At 45.0% G+C, this 17,305-nt stretch overlaps 1 protein-coding gene across 12 annotated transcripts in view; it reads left to right on the forward strand.

Moving 5' to 3' along the window:
- The window catches only part of LOC111863876, a 369,328-nt gene that overhangs the window by 289,181 nt on the left and 62,842 nt on the right, over positions 1-17,305 (forward strand). For all 12 annotated transcript variants that reach the window (XM_033751237.1, XM_023850647.2, XM_033751240.1 and 9 more), the window contains 2 exons: positions 4,808-4,922; positions 6,580-6,684. In XM_033751237.1, the coding sequence (XP_033607128.1) occupies positions 4,808-4,922; positions 6,580-6,684 (220 nt within the window). The remainder of the gene's footprint in view (positions 1-4,807; positions 4,923-6,579; positions 6,685-17,305) is intronic.

Consider the following 17,305-nt stretch of genomic DNA (forward strand, 5'->3'; position numbering starts at 1 on the left):
GTAAGGACACCACAAGGTGACGTTCTTAGATACGCTTATTTATTGTTGGGACATATGACGGCGTGCCGAACACAGTGGCCGCGTGATCTAAGGCATGAACCGTCTTCGGCCGTTCGGACACTGGGGTTGTGAGTTCGAATCCAACTCGAGGCATGGATGTCTGCGTTTATTCTGTATTTATGGTGTCCTATGTAGGTACGGCCTTGCTACCGGCTGATCCCCCGTCCAAGGAACATAACGATTGTCCATACGGTTAAGAAACTGAAGTGAAACGGCGTTTCACGAATGCTCCAGAGGGAGGAACAGGAATTAGATAATAAAAATAATAAATAATACAACGGCGTGTTTGACCTGTTTACAACGGAAGAATTGGGTCCTAGAGGAGATGAACAAAATATGGCGGCGGATTTTTATGCGTTTTGGAAATTCTGTCAAGGATGTTCAGTGAGAGAAAGCATCGAACTGATAAGGCTGGTATAGTGATAACACTAAGCTTGTATTCGGGAAATGCTCAACTCGAATCCTGGCCTGGACTCTGGCTGTCTGAAGTTTTTCGATGTTTTTCTCAGTCACTCCAAGCGAATTTTTGCATGATACCAAATTAGACCAGGACCAATTCCATTCATACCCTTTCCATTTCATCATCCTGTTCAGTGATATAAAGTTTACATACTGTGTCCAAAAATAAACAAAAAAAAACGACAAATTTTAATTATTTTTGAACTAGAGAATATTTCTAACGAACTTTTCAACCTCTCTTTCACTTCGAAATAACCCCATTCGGTTTCTGAGTAAAGTAAATTACCTGTACCTAATTCAGTGTTATGTCATGAAATGTAATGTTTAAGGTAAATATGCTCCTGTACTTAATTGCGCGCCTTGGCCGTGAAGGCGTATGCGGCAATTGAAGTGTAGTTCCACACATTGTTAACCTCGGCAGTGACGGAGGTCAGTTGTGAGCCTCACGCCTCAGCCAGAGTTCCCGGTGTCACTTGGATAGGAGGCTTGGTCGGCCCCAGAGCTAGTCTCAGGAGAAGAGAAACCTCTCACTGCTGCCGGGAATTGATCCCCGTTTCCTCGGTTGTCCATTCCGTAGTCTAGTCACTATACCGATACCGACTGAGCTATTCCGGGTTCGATATCAACCTTAGCTACACATAGTGGCCGCGCGGTCAATAACACACAGTTTCGGACTACTCGAACACTGGCATTACTGGTTCAAATCCCGCTAGGGGCATGAATGTACTCGTACGAGGGAGAGTCAGTAAATCGGTCACAAATTGAAGTAAAACAGCTGTAATTGACGTAATAGGTTTTCTATGTCACTAGATAGCAGCACAGTCTAGCTTCATTACAATCTAGGTAGCAGACTCGCATGCGCATGCTCAGAAACTGGTTTTAGTAGTCAAAATGGCGAACGTGCTTGAGAAGTGTATTACCGAAGAGCGACGTTCTGTTGTGCGCTTTCTGTGGGCAAAAGGACTCAATGCAAACAGTATTCATAGTACGGTGGGAAGTGTTTGTCGCGTAAAGTGGTTCACACCTGGTCCGCAAAAAAAGACCCACCTTGGTGGCAAATGTTTCGCTGATGACTTAGAGGTTGAAACGGAGGTGCGGAAGTGGCTGAGACAACAGTCAAACGAGTTTTGTGCTGCGGGTTTCGACGCACTGGTAAAGCGATGGGTCACGTGTATCAATGTTGGTGTAGGACATGTCGAGAAATAAATGTTTTTTCAGGGCTCGAGTATAACATGTATTACGTTTTGTATCCATCTGTGACCTGTTTACTGACTCTCCCTCATATATCCGCGACTGTGTGCGCCGTGTTTTACTGTGTACGTAGAGAGGACTTATGATGGGTCGGTTTCCCGTCTAATAAATCCTATCAAAGCGTCTAGAAGATTGCTACTTTCGGATTTAATTACGAATTATAACAGGCCGACAGGCCCAGTCCGTGAAAGCTAAGGGAAATTGTCTGAAAGTACGCCTTCTCTCCGTAATATTTTAATGAAAGGTGCTATTGCATCATGCACACAAATTGGATGTCAGAGAGCTTGTAGATTGGTGACTTTCTCGGTTGTAAACATTGCACCCATGAAGAATTTTGCTTAGCACATCTAGGTTCGCAGTGAAATCTGAATGATATGATGTCCTGGTGGTAACGACCTTACATTCATTTTATGGAAGGAAATGCCATACTTTTTAATGACGCGGATGCTCGTGCTTGCTTGAGGTAATTTGTTTTTAATTCTGCTTTTCAGTAATGTACTGTTGGGGGCACGTGGTAGCATAGTTGGTTGAGGAACTATGCTACAAGCCGGAAAGTCGCGGGTTCGAATCCTGATGAAATCATCGGATTTTTCAACTCTAACAGAAATTAGTACCAGGAATCTTCCTGAGGCGTAAAGCGCGACCGGCGCGTAAGGCTGACAACCTTACCGCCATCTGTGAGCCGATCGGGTAGATAATGTGGGACCCTCAACGTCTCACAACCCTATGGGCCTCCGTAGCCTGTTACAGTACTTTACTGTACCTTTGTCTTTAGTTAGTTAGTTATTGGAGAGGGTGGGTTTCCACATGCACTTAGACCTGTCTTGGTCCATTGTGCTTCCCTCTATGATATTCTACCAGTTTCTATATCCTACCGGTACTGGTGCTTACCATCAGTTCCGCCCAGCCAGCGAGACCGGCTCTACTAGCTGAGAGGTATCTATAATGCTTCCCCCATCTACCAGAGGTATTAGAGACTACTGTTGGGCGGGAAACGTCCGTAATTTTGCTCAGTGGCCTCCTTTGGAGACATGAGGTTCTTTTACGTGCCGTAAAGCTACGACACGGGACCCACGGCTTAAAGTCCCTCCCGGAGGACTTGTTCCCTGAATTTTTCCGCCCTTAAAAATTCCACGACCTCCGCCGAGTATTTGAACCCGCGTACCACGAGTCATGAGGTGGGAACGTTACCTCTAGACTACGGAGGCCGCTTACCTTTGTCTTTAGTCCGGGAAGTGATAAGTAGTTTAGGAAAATCTGTGTTTGGACGAAATATGAAATAGAGCCCATAATAACCTGCGACCTGTTCAGTCCATGATGAACTTTGACCCCTGTTTTACAGTCTCTTAATGTTAGACGGTAGGACTTCTTGGGCGGGGGATCAGCCCACCGCAAGGCCGCTACATACACAGGACAACAGAAACACGGAATAAACACAAACATTCATGCCTCGAGTGGGATTTGAACCCACGACCCCAGTGTTTCAGCGGGCGAAGACAGTTCATGCCTTAGACCTCGTGGCCATTGTGATCGGCTGAAGTAGAGTCCATACCTCCTGTAACTGATCCCCATTGGTTACGAGTATTTCAATTGAAAGGTAGATACCTGGGTATGCAAGGCTTTCAAGTTTACAAGTTATTCAGCAGTCATTACCTCCCAAGTGTATATTACGTTGTGAACGGGATGGAAGAGACAGCCTCCAGATATTCAGATAGCTGTGGGTGAACCTGTGTATGTAGCCCACTTTGCTTATTTTGAAAAAAAAAATGAAAGGAAGATGATGCCATCATCTTGCTATGTGTGTGTCTGTGAGCTAGGCAGTGGCTCGATAAACACATTTCCGCGGCAACAAAAGAGGAATTGCACGCGGTGTTTTAAAGTTATCCCTGTAATAAGTCGCTGAGTCCCATACAGCTGGGAGACGTTGAGGCTTCCACATTTTCTAGATAGTCAGCTCACAGATGGCGGCGAGTTTGTCAGCCTCACGCGCTGGCCGTCCTTTACTCCCCAGGAACGTTCTTGGTACTCATTTTTGTTAAGAGGCTGAGTCGAGCCCAAGACCATAACGCGGCTGGAATGATTAGGTCAATTGAAAAATCCAGTGATCTCATCGGGAATAGAACCCGCGACCTTGCGGCTTGTAGCATACTGCCCCAACCAAGTACGCTATCGCGTGCCCCCGTATCCTGTCCGTGTCTTATGAATTAATCAATATGTAGCGAAATGAAAATAGCCGATTAATTCTTTTCAGAACTTACTGTTTCGTTGATGATTAATTTAACGACGGTTTAAGTACGGGACCATGTAGCTTTGAATCTCCGTGCTAGGTGGGTATGATTGCTCAGCTTCACTCCCCGGTCGCTATATATACAGAGACAGAGCCACCGGTACATATTGAAGAGGAGGCAGCGTGGTCCGCAAAGCTGGTCGTGACACAGTGGTGAAGAGAACAATCTTTGCTTTCGCCAGCAATTGAGTTCTGAGTCTCCGGCCACCCAACCTGTAGCCTAGTCAATGTAACATTTTTTTCCCTTGGCACTACAGCCCCAGTGGGCCTAGCCCTACCTCCATGAACTTCTCCATCCACTTCGGTTTTTCTAGATCCTACACGTTCGGTAGGACTCCTTGGGCGGTTGATCGGCTCGTCGCAAGGCCTCTACCTGTACGCAAACACAGAAAAACGCGCACACACACAAACTAAATATCCATGCCCTGAGTGAGATTCGGACCCACGATCCCGGTTTCCAAGCGAGCGAAGACAGTACATGCCTTAGATCGCTCGGCTACCGTGACCGGCCAATATAACATTTACTGCAGTATATTTCACGAACTAGAATATACCTGTGTACTTAGAGGGACCTCTTTGTCAATAAACATAACTCTAGATTTCGTTGGCGGATGTGTTTTTGTGTGATCTACTAAATGTTGTTATAAACTTTTAGCTAAATCCTTTCTATGTTACTTTTTTGCCTTGGGGGGTTAGCAGTGAAGACGCTTGTGTTGACGTGAACAAGTTTGTTTTTTATTTTGTTCACAGTAGCGTCATTGGAACCGAACCCAGTACTGTCGAAACCCTCCGACCAGAGTGCAACAAGGAGAATCTTGTACGAGAAGGATGGCTGCACTGCAAGATAACGCTTGTGGATGGCAAGGTAATTCATTTTATTTCGAAATCAGTATTGTAATGCGCATGATGAAATATATTAATTTTCGTTTCTTTTTTAATTATTTTTACTGTCGACGAATTTCTCATCGTGATTGAACCAGCTGTTGGGATGGATGATGAGCCTCGTCTTGTTCGTAGTGACTGTTAACGTCGTCAGGGTTTTGGCACCGCAGTTCGAACGTCTTGTTATTAGTGAGCGTTTGTTAATCATGTGTCTGTCAGAGGATTTTCGCACCGTATAACCGAGAACGAGGTGGATGCTGTGGAAATTGACTGACATTTAATGCCGAAGCTAATTAATGTTGAATAAGTAAAATGGTACCGATAAACTGGATGATGAGTTAGATGTCCAAGGAAAAAAAAAGCATGAATTTGCATTATGTACATCGTACATCTACATATAGGGAGCACGCGCTAGCGTAGTTGGTTGAGGCACTATGCTGTAAACCGGAAGGTCGCGGGTCCGATTCCCGATGAGGTCATTGAATTTTTCAGTTCACCTAATCCTTCCAGCCGCCATATGCTACAAACCGGAAGGTCGCGGGTCCGATTCCCGATGAAATCATTGAATTTTTCAGTTTGACCTAATCTTTCCAGCCGCAATATGGCCCTAGGGTCGACTCAACCTCTAACAGAAACGAGTACCAGGAATCTTCCTGGGATAACGTTCGGCCGGCACGTAAGGCTGACAACCTCACCGCCATCCATGAGCCGATTGTCTGAAAAATGTGGGATCCTCGACGTCTCACAACCCTACGGGCCTCCACATCCTGTTACAGGAATAGGTTTACCTTTACATCTACGTATATCCGATCCCATGACTGCAGTTAAATTTATTCAAATATAATTAGAATGGTCAGGTCCAGTGTGATGAGATGGGCAGGGCATGTAGCACGCATGGGAGAGATGATTTCATGCGGCGTTTCGGAGGGAAAGCAGAATGAAATAGACCATTAAGGAGCTCTACATGTAGGTGGGAGGATGCTATTAAAACATATCTGAGATAAATAGGATGGACTGGATTCATGTGGCTCAGGATAGGGACCAGTGGCGGGCTCTTATGAACACAGTAATGAATCTTCAGGTTCCATAAATTGTTAGGACATTCTTGAATAGCTGAGCAACTGGTGGCTTCTCAAGGTGGACTAAGCTGAATGGAGTTAGTTAATTGTGAATGGAACATTCGAGAATGCAGATTTGCTTTTCGTTGATTTTGAATCCTATCGTATTTGTCTATGTTCCCAGAATTGGTGTATCGGAAGCTTGCCAGTTATTTGGATCTCTTAACTCATTAATGAAACAAAACCAAAATGTAAATTGTATTGTGTAGCTTAACGGAAATTACAATAGTGGCATAGTCCTTACCACAAAATCATGGTGCGGGCGTCAGTCTTGTTTGTGAAACCATAGTGCACAAGATATGCGTGAGGTTAACGTTGCGTTAGAAGAGGCAGTGCTTGTAGGCTCTCTTGTCCAAATCGTCACAACATAACTTTATACTGCAGGGAGGTGGGTATATTTCTTTGTAAATATCGTAGATTTATTTGCATGTAGGGCAGCAGTGATGGGAACATTGTTACCAACGTTCTGGAGCAGCTGCTTGTATCTCAGGGCGGAACTTTTAGCTATGTGTTCTCTTCCAGCGGGCGGGTGATAGATCCTGGAAGCAGGTATGGGCAGTTCTCCGGGGCCACATTCTCTGCCTCTACAAGGAGAAACGAGATTCTCAGCAGCAGCAGCAGCAACATGTAAGTTATCTTCTATGGACTCTGTGTACAAGGTGTCTGTAATGAAACGCCCTGATTTGATCGTGTTCTCAGGAAATGAGGAATAGAGATATGACCTAGTTGTTGACAAATATTAGTTACACAACACAGAAAGTTTAATTTAAAAAATCAATACACTTGTACATGAGCACCGTTTGTGACAACGTCGGGTATCCAGTCCCTAATCGAGTTCCGCCAGGTCTGCTGTAACATGTGCGGAGTGATTCTACTGACAGCTTCCACCATCCGGGCCCGAACGTCTCGAAGTCTCGCACTTTAGTGGCGTAAATTCTGTCCTTCACGTAGCCCCACAAAAGGAAATCCAACGGCGTGATGTCAGGAGAACGTGGAGGCCAATCTGTTGGACCATCTCGCCCTATCCAACGGCCTGGAAATGTTGCATTCAGAGCTCGCCGCAAGTCTAGCGACCAGTGAGGTGGAGCTCTGTCTTGTTGAAGAGAGACATTTGGCTTCAGGTGTTGCACCTGAGGACAGTCGTAGAGCTGCAGCATGTCCAGGCATCAGCTACCTGAGATAGTCTTCTCCGCAAAAAAATAAAAAAAAAAAAAACGGTCCGATGATCATGCATCACATGACGCCACACAAAAGGTTCACTTTCGGGCTGTGCGCATGCTCCATGACTATGCGGTTGCTGTGATTCCCATATCCGAACGTTATGCCTTATTACACCAGAGACAGGAAAAGTGGCCTCGTTGGAAAACATGATTTTTATCTGAAATTTGGGGCCTCTTCCGATTCGGTCAAGCATGTTACAGGAAAAATTGTGTCGCCTTGGGTTCTCTGGTTTCAGCTCCTGCAGAATCTGCACCTTGTACGCACAGAGACACATCTTTCGGAGAGCCTTATGCACAGTTGCTCGTGGCATCTGCAGTTCCTGTGAAACCCGACCAATTGACTTCCTTGGACTTCGGATGAACGCCATATGAACGTTATCGTCCTCCACCATGCCCTTTCAAGTCGATCCCAGTCTCCAGAAACTTGTGCCATGCTTTGATCCTCTTTGCATCTGGTGCTGCTTTCTGATAAACGCGACGAAACTCCCTTTACACCCTCACAGTTGGCTTAAACTCAGAAAACCATAGAACTCGCGCCTTCCCCTGAGCTGACGCCATATTTGCGTGAAATGACAACAGCACCCCAACGGTGGCCCGTGAGGGAGCCTAAAAATTTGGGCGGGAATTTGAACTCCTGTAGTAAGCAGGAGACACTTAATACACGAAAATAAACATTTGCCTATTTTTAAAACATCTTCAAAATCAGGGCGTTTCATTGTAGACTTTGTTTGCTGGCATTCTTTATGCACTGTATATAAAGCCAGAGCGAGCCCGTCCATAGTACTCTATATGGAAACGAATATTTATAACCAATTCTTTAACTGTTTTAACGAAAATGAGTGTCGATTCAAGGAAAAAGTAAAGTTGTCCCTGTGCTTAACTAATTAAGCAGTACACAATGAAGTTTTATGGAGGAGTGGATGTATATATCCACATTTTCTTGTTGTCGGCACTAGCTGGAGGTGAGTGGTCAGCTTCACGCCTCTGCCACTTTACCCCCGTGGGAAGAGCTCCCGGTACCCATTGGATAGGAGATTGGGTGGGTCCCAGAGCCGGTCTGGACGACGTGAAGAAGAGAAAATTCTTAACCCTACCGAAACTCAAATTTCGGTCCCTCAGTCGTCCAGCCCGTAGCCAGTCGCTATATTGACTACGCTATCCCGGTTCGCTCGAGTGGCGATTCAAATATCGGAAGTCATTCAGAATTGGAACAGGCCACTCCTTCAAGGTCGTAGAAGAATAGTAGTAGTAGTAGAGTAGTAGTAGTAGTGGTAGTAGTAGTAGTAGTAGTGGTGGTGGTGGTGGTATGTTAGTTAATTTACACAAGGTCAAACTTCGCTGAATGCTCATCATGCAGTTTTGAATTCAGCGATATTCCTTCCTCCGGTCCGGAAACAAAGAAACGAAAACGTTTCAGACACGATAACTTTCACTTGAGAACGTGATAACCAGGTCGCATTGTGGCGTAACTATTTCCTCCAGACTTCCCGATGACGCCATATCAACATGAGGTTATTCTAGACCAGCCGTGTCAAACATGCGGCCCCCATAGCCACAAAGTGCGGCCCCTCAACTTTTAGAGCTAATTGATATTAAAATCAATATTAACATTTTAGTAGAAATATTTTTTGTAAAGACAATTTTCCAACAGATCAGAAGACAAGAAGTCTCACGCAGACATAAATTAGCAGGCTGCAGGAAATTCAATGTTTTTCTATTTCTGACATAATTTCTTGTGTAATCTCTCTTTTTACATATTGAAAAGCTGTTTGATACTTGTCAAAAATGGCATTCTCTTGCTTTTTAAAACTGTAAGATATTTGACTTTAGGTAATTATATTGAAATTATTCCTAAATAATAAATAGAATTAAATTTCCTTGTATCAAAATCTAATGTATATTTCTATTGCTATTTTGTAATTGGCTTACTCTTCAACCCTGAAGATGGAGGCTGCTTGTTCCTCCGAAACGTCAGTTGCCTTTCAGCAAAAGATATAACTCTTCATAACTACCGCTGTGAGAACCTGAAATCATACAAAAGGAAGATTTCCGGGTTGTTTGTTTCAAAAATAGGCCTGTTGCATGACTCCATGTGGTTAATGCGGCCCTTCGTATGGGTTTCATGGTGTGTTAAAGGACGCTATGCAGTTATTAATCGACGTTAATTGGTTCCACGAATGATTGTTGATTAGCGATTCGTTGGTTAACGAACTCAGTTTTAACATTTGCTTAACCTTGAACCGTAATTCCAATAAATTTATTCGAAACGTTGCGAAATGTGATTATGAACAGTGAACGTTGGTAAGACTCCAGAACAGCACTGCCAGAATGGTTGGCAGACATGACTGAGCTTGTCAGGTTCGCCAGTGTTCGATTACTTTTATTTCTTTATTGCAAGTCCCTTGTACTGCGGCCACTTCTGGTCTATTGTACCAGCCCCAGATGATAGGGGAGGGTGATTGTGGAGCAATTGGTGGAATGAAGATTGGCAGGAAACCGAAGTACTCGGAGAAAACCTGCCCCAGTGCCACTTTGCCCACCATAAATCCTACTTGACCAGACCCGGGATCGAACCCGAGCCGCCGCGATAGGAAGCCAGCGACTAACCGCTTGAGCTATGGCGCGGCCTTGTGCGATTACTTGGCGAACGTCGATTGAATGGGGATCGACCATCGTTTGGGTATCTGAAGATATCGTGGGAGTGTCGATGGATCGAATCGTCTATTAGCAGGGGATACGTGGTATCAGCTGCATAGGTTCTGAGCTTAGAATGACAGGATTGTTGTGAATAATGCAAAGGATACGGAAGGAGCGTCTGTGATCTGTTTTAAGATAATCCTCACAGTTGTGTGAAGAGAATGAGGTAATCCACGAACGGCTTTAACTCAAGAGAGTCGATGTTATAACCGCGGACTTCCCGTTTACAATGTACTAATGCGACATTCAGTGCACATTCCCCCCCTCCCAAATTTCTCCGAGCCCTGTCAAAATTCGACGTCGAAACCGAAATATATGTTGAAATATTAAAATTCCGTAGCGTCTAGTCCGCAAGCGAACTATACCGACCGAGCGACCGCCGCTTGTCGGCGAAGTTAGTTCCAACTTTAGCGGATAGAGGGTGTCGCGTGGTCAGCGCAGCGAATCCTCACGGCCATTAATTTCGGTTTTCTGGACCGGAGCCGATGTTTCCTTGAAATCGCTCCTCAGTTATCCTCACGGGGCTGAGTGGATCCCGTTCCAGACCCACTAATTCTCAGAAAATCTGGTAGCGCCGGGAATCGAACGTGGGACCTCTGGATCTGTAGCTAGGAACTCGGACCACTAGACCACAGAGGCGGCCCATGTTGAAATATTAACTATTTGTAATGTTCGGACACTGCAGTCATTCACATTATGTTCACACTTTCTCCCTTTTATTCACATACAATACAGTTATCAGCACTAGGCTGCTACAGCCGGGCACCCTTGTGGAATGTTTTAATTACATGTGATAGCTAGCCACAGGTTCCAGTCGTGGTCATAGTGACTTGTACGTGTATAACGCATATCTGGGGGCTGGCGTTAAAGTTAGCATCGCTGGGAGCACGCACTGTGCTTGTTGCCTGCTTTCCTACTCTGTAGCAATGAAGATTGAGGCGAAATTTACCTGCGAAACAACGGTTCTCTTTCAGCGAACCAAACGGCGTTGTATCCCAGAAGATAGCACTGTTCATAATCACCACTGTGAGAACCTCATCGTAACACAAATCTACATGAACTGTCGTCACAAGAGTTTTTCATGTATATTATGGCACACTATATAGATAAAAACATTAAAATATACCACGACTGTCCCATTCCCCTTTGCTGGTCGTATTCGTATTGTCATTTCGCCTTACGTGGCCTGATGACCTGTCAGTCATCGTTAAATAGCCTAAATACAATAATTTTCGATATACACCCCGTGTGGTCATGCATATTTGTGGGGAAATGTGGAGGCTTTATCTTAAACATAACGCGCCTATCCCTCCCACGAAATCGAAGTGTCGCAATTAATGAGACTGTAGCGCCGATCGCAGTGGCCGCGCGGTCTAAGGCATAAAATGTTTTCGCCCGCTTCAACGCTAGGATCGTGGGTTGGAGTCCCACGCAAGGCATGCATGTCTGTCTTACGCCATGTCCAAGGTGAAGGCGGGCACGACGGTGCGTGCGGTGCGATGCGTGGAATACGGTAGACGTTCACGATCAATCTGGTTGTATTAAATGGACTTGTCCAAATTGAGCACGTGACACGTGCGATACGTACGATGCGACGCAGGCGCACCGCACGCACCGTTTGAAATAACGAACAGTTTGATTTTTACCGCAGTTGTCGTCCGGCAAGCAATAGCAATGGAAGCGCTGATTTCGGCAGTACACGAAAGAAATGCATTGTGGAATAAAAGGATAACAGGCAACATGTATTTTTTCTACAATATAGTCGAAGGTATATATTGTCATTCTGGTGTACTGCCGAAATGCCTTTTCATCCGCTCGTAAGAGGGTACAGATGAAATTCACCATAAATCAACCTATTCCTATATATTACATTAGTCTTTTGTCTGATACGTATCTTCTTAAGTTCTTGTACTATTTTCAGTTTTACCAAACAGTTTTCCATTAATACACGTAAAATGTACGCGTCAAACTCGAAGCCATTGTTCTACTCGGGAGACTTTTCTACAACTGAATCGCACGCAGTAACATTGGTCACCTCCAGTTTCCCCGCACATATCTGCGATGCGTTAATGCGGTCCGGTGTCCGCATCGCGCGTACTCGCATTCACCTTGGACATGGCGTTAGGTAGCGGCCTTGCGACGGACTGATCCCCGTCCAAGGAGTCCCACGCGAGACACGGATGTCTGTGTTAGGTAGCGGCCTTGCGACGGACGATAGGAGTACCGAAACAGTTTCCTTTCGTTTCATAAATGTATAGTCGGAACAGGATGTCTTATGAGATAAAACATTCCTTACATTGCGTCAGCTGCAATGTCGTGACATAGTTTTTATCTCGTTATAGCACGCTCGTTGCCTCCAGCCCCCCCCACCCCCTTTCAGAGAACTTTCCCATGGTTTCCCGAGTTCGCCCGGTTCGCGGACTGAGTGCTAAGGTTGCTTAAAGCCGTAAGAGTTTCTTTTGCATGGGGTTCAAGATACGGTTCTTACCAGAACGTCAAAATTTGGAGAGGGTAATAATAATAATGAAAAGTGCACATGAAACATTCACGACATGCGTAGAATTAGAACCCGGAAGCCGGAAGGTCGCAGTTTCAAGTCCCGATGAGGTCATTGGATTTTTTTCAGTTGACCTAATCTTTCCAGCCGCACTAGGCCCTGGGGTTTACTCAGCCTCTAACAGAAATGAGTACCAGGAATTAAATAAATAATTTTCCTGGGGAGTAAAGCGCGGCCGGCGCGTAAGGCTGACAACCTTACTGCCATCTTTGAGCCGATTGTCTAGATAAGGTGGGACCCTCAACGTCTCACAACCCTGTGGGCCTTCACGGCCTGGTACAGGGATAGCTTTACTAATTTTTAAACCCCCCACCCCCACCCACCGTGTTCATTTGGCTTGCTTTAACCTGCTCAATCAGCTGTCCACATCGTCTTCATTGTCACCATAAAGTTCGTAGCAGAAGCTGGAGCGCTCTGAGCTGCAAGTTGATGGATGCTTTCGAGGTCAGATTGAACACATGTTGCTTTTATCGTCCTGTGCGCTAAATGGAAATGAAGGACATCAAACGAGTTATCCCTGGCTTGTTTAGCAAATTAAACAGGTCAAAGGGATATATGCTCCTTATCACACCATGCCTTCCTTGTTGTCCGTCATCACAGAACACTTCGAACGAGTTCATTATTTCTTTTACTTAGAACCAAGTTTATATAGCCGGTCACGGTAGCCGAGCGGTGTAAGGCATGAACTGTGTTCGCTCGGTCGGAAGCCGGGATCGTGGGTTCGACTCCCACACAAGACATGAATGTTTGGTATGTGTATATGTTTATTCTGTGTTTGTGTTGCCCTGTCTTTAGGTAGAGGCCTTGCGACGAGCTGATCACCCGTCCAAGGAGTCCTACCGTCTGTATAAATGATCATGAAACTGAGAAATCAGCCCTGGCTCCAAAGTGGGAGTGAAGAGGAAGAAAAGAAGTTTCTATAAATGTAGATCTACATAACATGCATCAATATGAGCATTGCCCAAATCTGATATAATTTAGGTCTTCAGACGAAAATAAATGCCTAATATGGCTGAGGAGTGCCTATATATGTAGGTGCTTGGGTACATTTCTGCCAAACTACACGGAGTGGCGTCCCAGAAGACTGTATATTCACCATACCTCACACTTCCCTGACGGCCAAGCTAGCCCAACATTGAATTCCGTAAAGTGTGACGTGGTTCAGCCTGGTGTGATGCTTTCCCACAGAGACTGCGGAAGAATATACAGGGTGTTTCACGACTTTAGGGCATAACTGCAGGAGATGATTTCCAAGGTCTTTGTGATCAAAAAAGTTCATACGTAAACATGTGTCCGATTTTGGACGGTTACGGAGTTATGACCGTTTTTTCATTCCCGTACACGCCCTCGTATGAACCGCGTCTGTCGTCTGGCAGGTCGCTATATTTAGCCAGCTACAGACAGAGCGTTCTCGTTATCCCGACACTTGAGAGCTACCTAAGGCGGGGTGGGTTGGTACTATATCGGGCGCGGTTCATTCATACTTTAAATGTATCATATATTATGCTGGTTTATTATTTTGTTCCGTTTATTGTCAGTAATCGTTACCTTCTATTCTGAGTTTAAAACGGTCATAACTCCTTAACCGTCCAAAATCGGACACATGTTTATGTGAACTTTTTTGATCACAAAGACCTAGGAAATCACCTCCTGCAGTTATGTCCTAAATTCGTGAAACACCCTGTATGTGCTAGATTTATGGCGATATCCCACATAACAATATTCCTGAGATTAGGGCATGGCTGTTAGCAAATCCGTATGTAGTCACCATTCACAGTCGCCTTGTCTTAGTTGATACTGTATATAATGTCTGCAATTGGAGTGGCGTCGTTAAATAACGGAGAAATCCGTAATATTGTCTGACGTTTGTTCGAGTTACGCACAATAGATTTGAAGACGTTCGCGGTACAAGAGTTCATTAGCGCTCTCCACTTTAGTAGCCCCTGCTGCATTCTGCCTTTTCCCATGTTTATGCTATTCATTGGTTATTTTACTAATTTGTAGCAGAATAGACTGTCTTTAGCGTAGTTGCTTGAGGCACTATGCTACAAGCCGGAAGGTCGCGGGTTCGAATCCCGATAAGGTGGATTTTTTCAGTTTACCTAATCCTTCCAGCCGCACTATGGCCCTGGGGTGGACTCAGCCTCTAACAGAAATGGGTACGAGGAATCTTCCTGGGGGGTATAAGGCGGTCAGCGCGTAAGACTGACAGCCTCACCGCCGTCTGTGAGCCGATTGTATGTAGAAAATGTGGGAGCCTCGACGTCTCACAACCCTATGGGGCTTCATGGTCTGTTACAGGGATAGCTTCACCTTTTTTATAGACCGTCTTTTGTTTACCTCTGTAGGGTAAAACCGCAGTGCTGCCACCGAGCGGGTTCACGGAGAGATAACGCTCCTGACTCTGTTCGGAAGGTGCTTAGTGCTTATCTTGGCAGGGACGCCAGTTGTCCCGAATGAGGGTTTTCCTAGTTTCCCCCAGTCGCTCTAGTCAAATGCCTTTACAGTACTTCGACTGATCAGTACCGTATCCTTGGAGTTATGATTCTTCCGGTAGGTGGGTCTGCCAACAGTAGTCCCACTGTCATCAGCTGCCATCGTTTTTTTAATGAAAAATGTACAGGTATATTTAGACAGCTTTTTTTTTAAACCTGCATTTTATATTTTTTTCTTCTCTTGCAATACTGGAGGCAGCTGCTCGCATTTAAAATGCTACAAGACCGTTGACAGAACTGACCACAGACATGTTTTGCCGAGCTTGTCAAGATCGGTGTCAGTATTTCGAAGCCAGCTAGACCGAAGAATGTTAAAATGTAACAAAGCATGTCGTACTTCTGCTGTGCTGGGAGACAAGTTTCGTTTTGTATCGGCTCTGCTATTTATTAGAGGGGGCACGCGGTAGCGTAGCTGGAAGGTCGCGGATTCGATTCCCGATGAGGCCACTGGATTTTTCATTTGACCTAATCCTTCCGACGCACTATGGCCCAGGGTTCGATTGAGCCTCTAACAGAAATGAGTACCAGTAATCTTCTGGGGGTAAAGGGCGGTCAGCGCGTAAGGCTGAAAGCCTTGCCGCTATCTGTGAGCCGATTGTCTAGAAAATGTGAGAACCTCGTCATCTCACAACCCTGTGGGCCTCCATGGCCTATTACAGGGATAGCTTTATCTTTATTACCTAGCTATTCATTAGTGACATCTGTTTATGTACCCTTCGATTATACCGCTATGGTGGTTGCAGTGGGCAGACAGAAAAGATTGCCATTACGTACACGGTGTGCCCAGGATCCGTTAGCACTCTTCCCCCCCCCCCTGCAATGCCATCTGTTGGCGAGTTGTGGCGTTAAGATTCTTGAAGTTTCAGCTGTGGCTGCCTATAATTTCAAAGCGCAAGCATCGCAGCATCATGTATTCAGACCTTGAATGTAACAGTACTGTTCTGACGCTCGTCGGAAAATGGCGGTTCAACAGAGAGCCAACATCAAATTTTGTTTGAAGTTAGGCAAAACCGCCGGAGAAGCGTACGAAATGATGAAAAGTGTGTACGGTAGTGACTGTTTGAGTAGCTCGAACATTTTTCGATGGTATGCTGTATTTCGTGACGGCAGGGAGGACATCGAAGACGCTCCACGTGCATCAAAGCCGAGAACAAGTCGCACTAAAGAAAATGTGAAAAAAGTGACCGAAATCCTTGCGTCAGACATGTGTGTTTCTGCAAGACTCATCGAGGAGCTTTTGGGAAACCAAAAAGTACTGTGCATCAAATTTTGACTGAGGATTTGGGCAAACGGAAGGTCTGTTCTCGGTTTATACCGCACGCGCTCTCAGGCGATGAAAAACATGCCAGAGTGGAACACTACAAAGACATGTTACGGTCGGCCCAAAGTGATACAAAATTTACAAAATCGATTGTTACTTGTGACGAGACATGGTGTTTTCAATATGAGCCTCTCACAAAGCGGCAGAGTGCAGCGTGGTTGATCCCAAAGGAGCCGAAACCAAAGAAAGTGCGCATGCAAAAGAGTCGAGTAAAGACATTGCTAACCATTTTCTTCGATTCGAAAGGAATTTCAAGGTCAAACAGTGAATTCTGATTATTTTCTCGGAGTCCTCAATCGTTTGTGGGCGAGAATTTTTCGAATTCGACCTGAATATCGAGAACAAGGTTCCCGGTCGCTCCTCCACGACAATGCCCCACCCCACAAATCGAAGATCGTGCGCAATTTTTTGGCCAGAAAAGGGATCACAGTCCTTGATCATACTCCGTATTCGCCACATTTGGCTTCAACAGATTTCTGGTTGTTCCCAAAAGTTAAGTTGGCGATGAAAGGAGACCGTCACGACACCATCCAGGACATCCAAATGGAATGTACCGCAGTTTTAAATGCGATTCCACAAAAGGAGTACATTGACTGTTTTCGAAAACTTTTCAATCGATTGGTTCAGAAGGAGAATATTTTGAATAAAAAGAGTGAAATTTTGAAAATAATTCACGTCTTGTATTTTTTATGAACACAGTCCTAACAGAACCTGGACATACTGTGTAGGTGTGCTGTTCGGCTATTTTCCGGCTGCACGAACAATAGACAGGAGGGGTAGTTAGACGAGATATGTCGTGTGACGTATTGAATACATTAACATATTTATTCAGTTTTATACTTAAACATATTTGTTATAATTTATTTGTTTATATAATGATGCTGCATCATCAGAATTAGTACAGCCACTTCATCAATGGAAGTACAGTAAGGTAAGGTATTTTTCTCGGAATGCATAG

This window comes from Cryptotermes secundus, unplaced genomic scaffold, assembly GCF_002891405.2.
Source record: "Cryptotermes secundus unplaced genomic scaffold, Csec_1.0 scaffold128, whole genome shotgun sequence".
NCBI lineage: Eukaryota > Metazoa > Arthropoda > Insecta > Blattodea > Kalotermitidae > Cryptotermes > Cryptotermes secundus.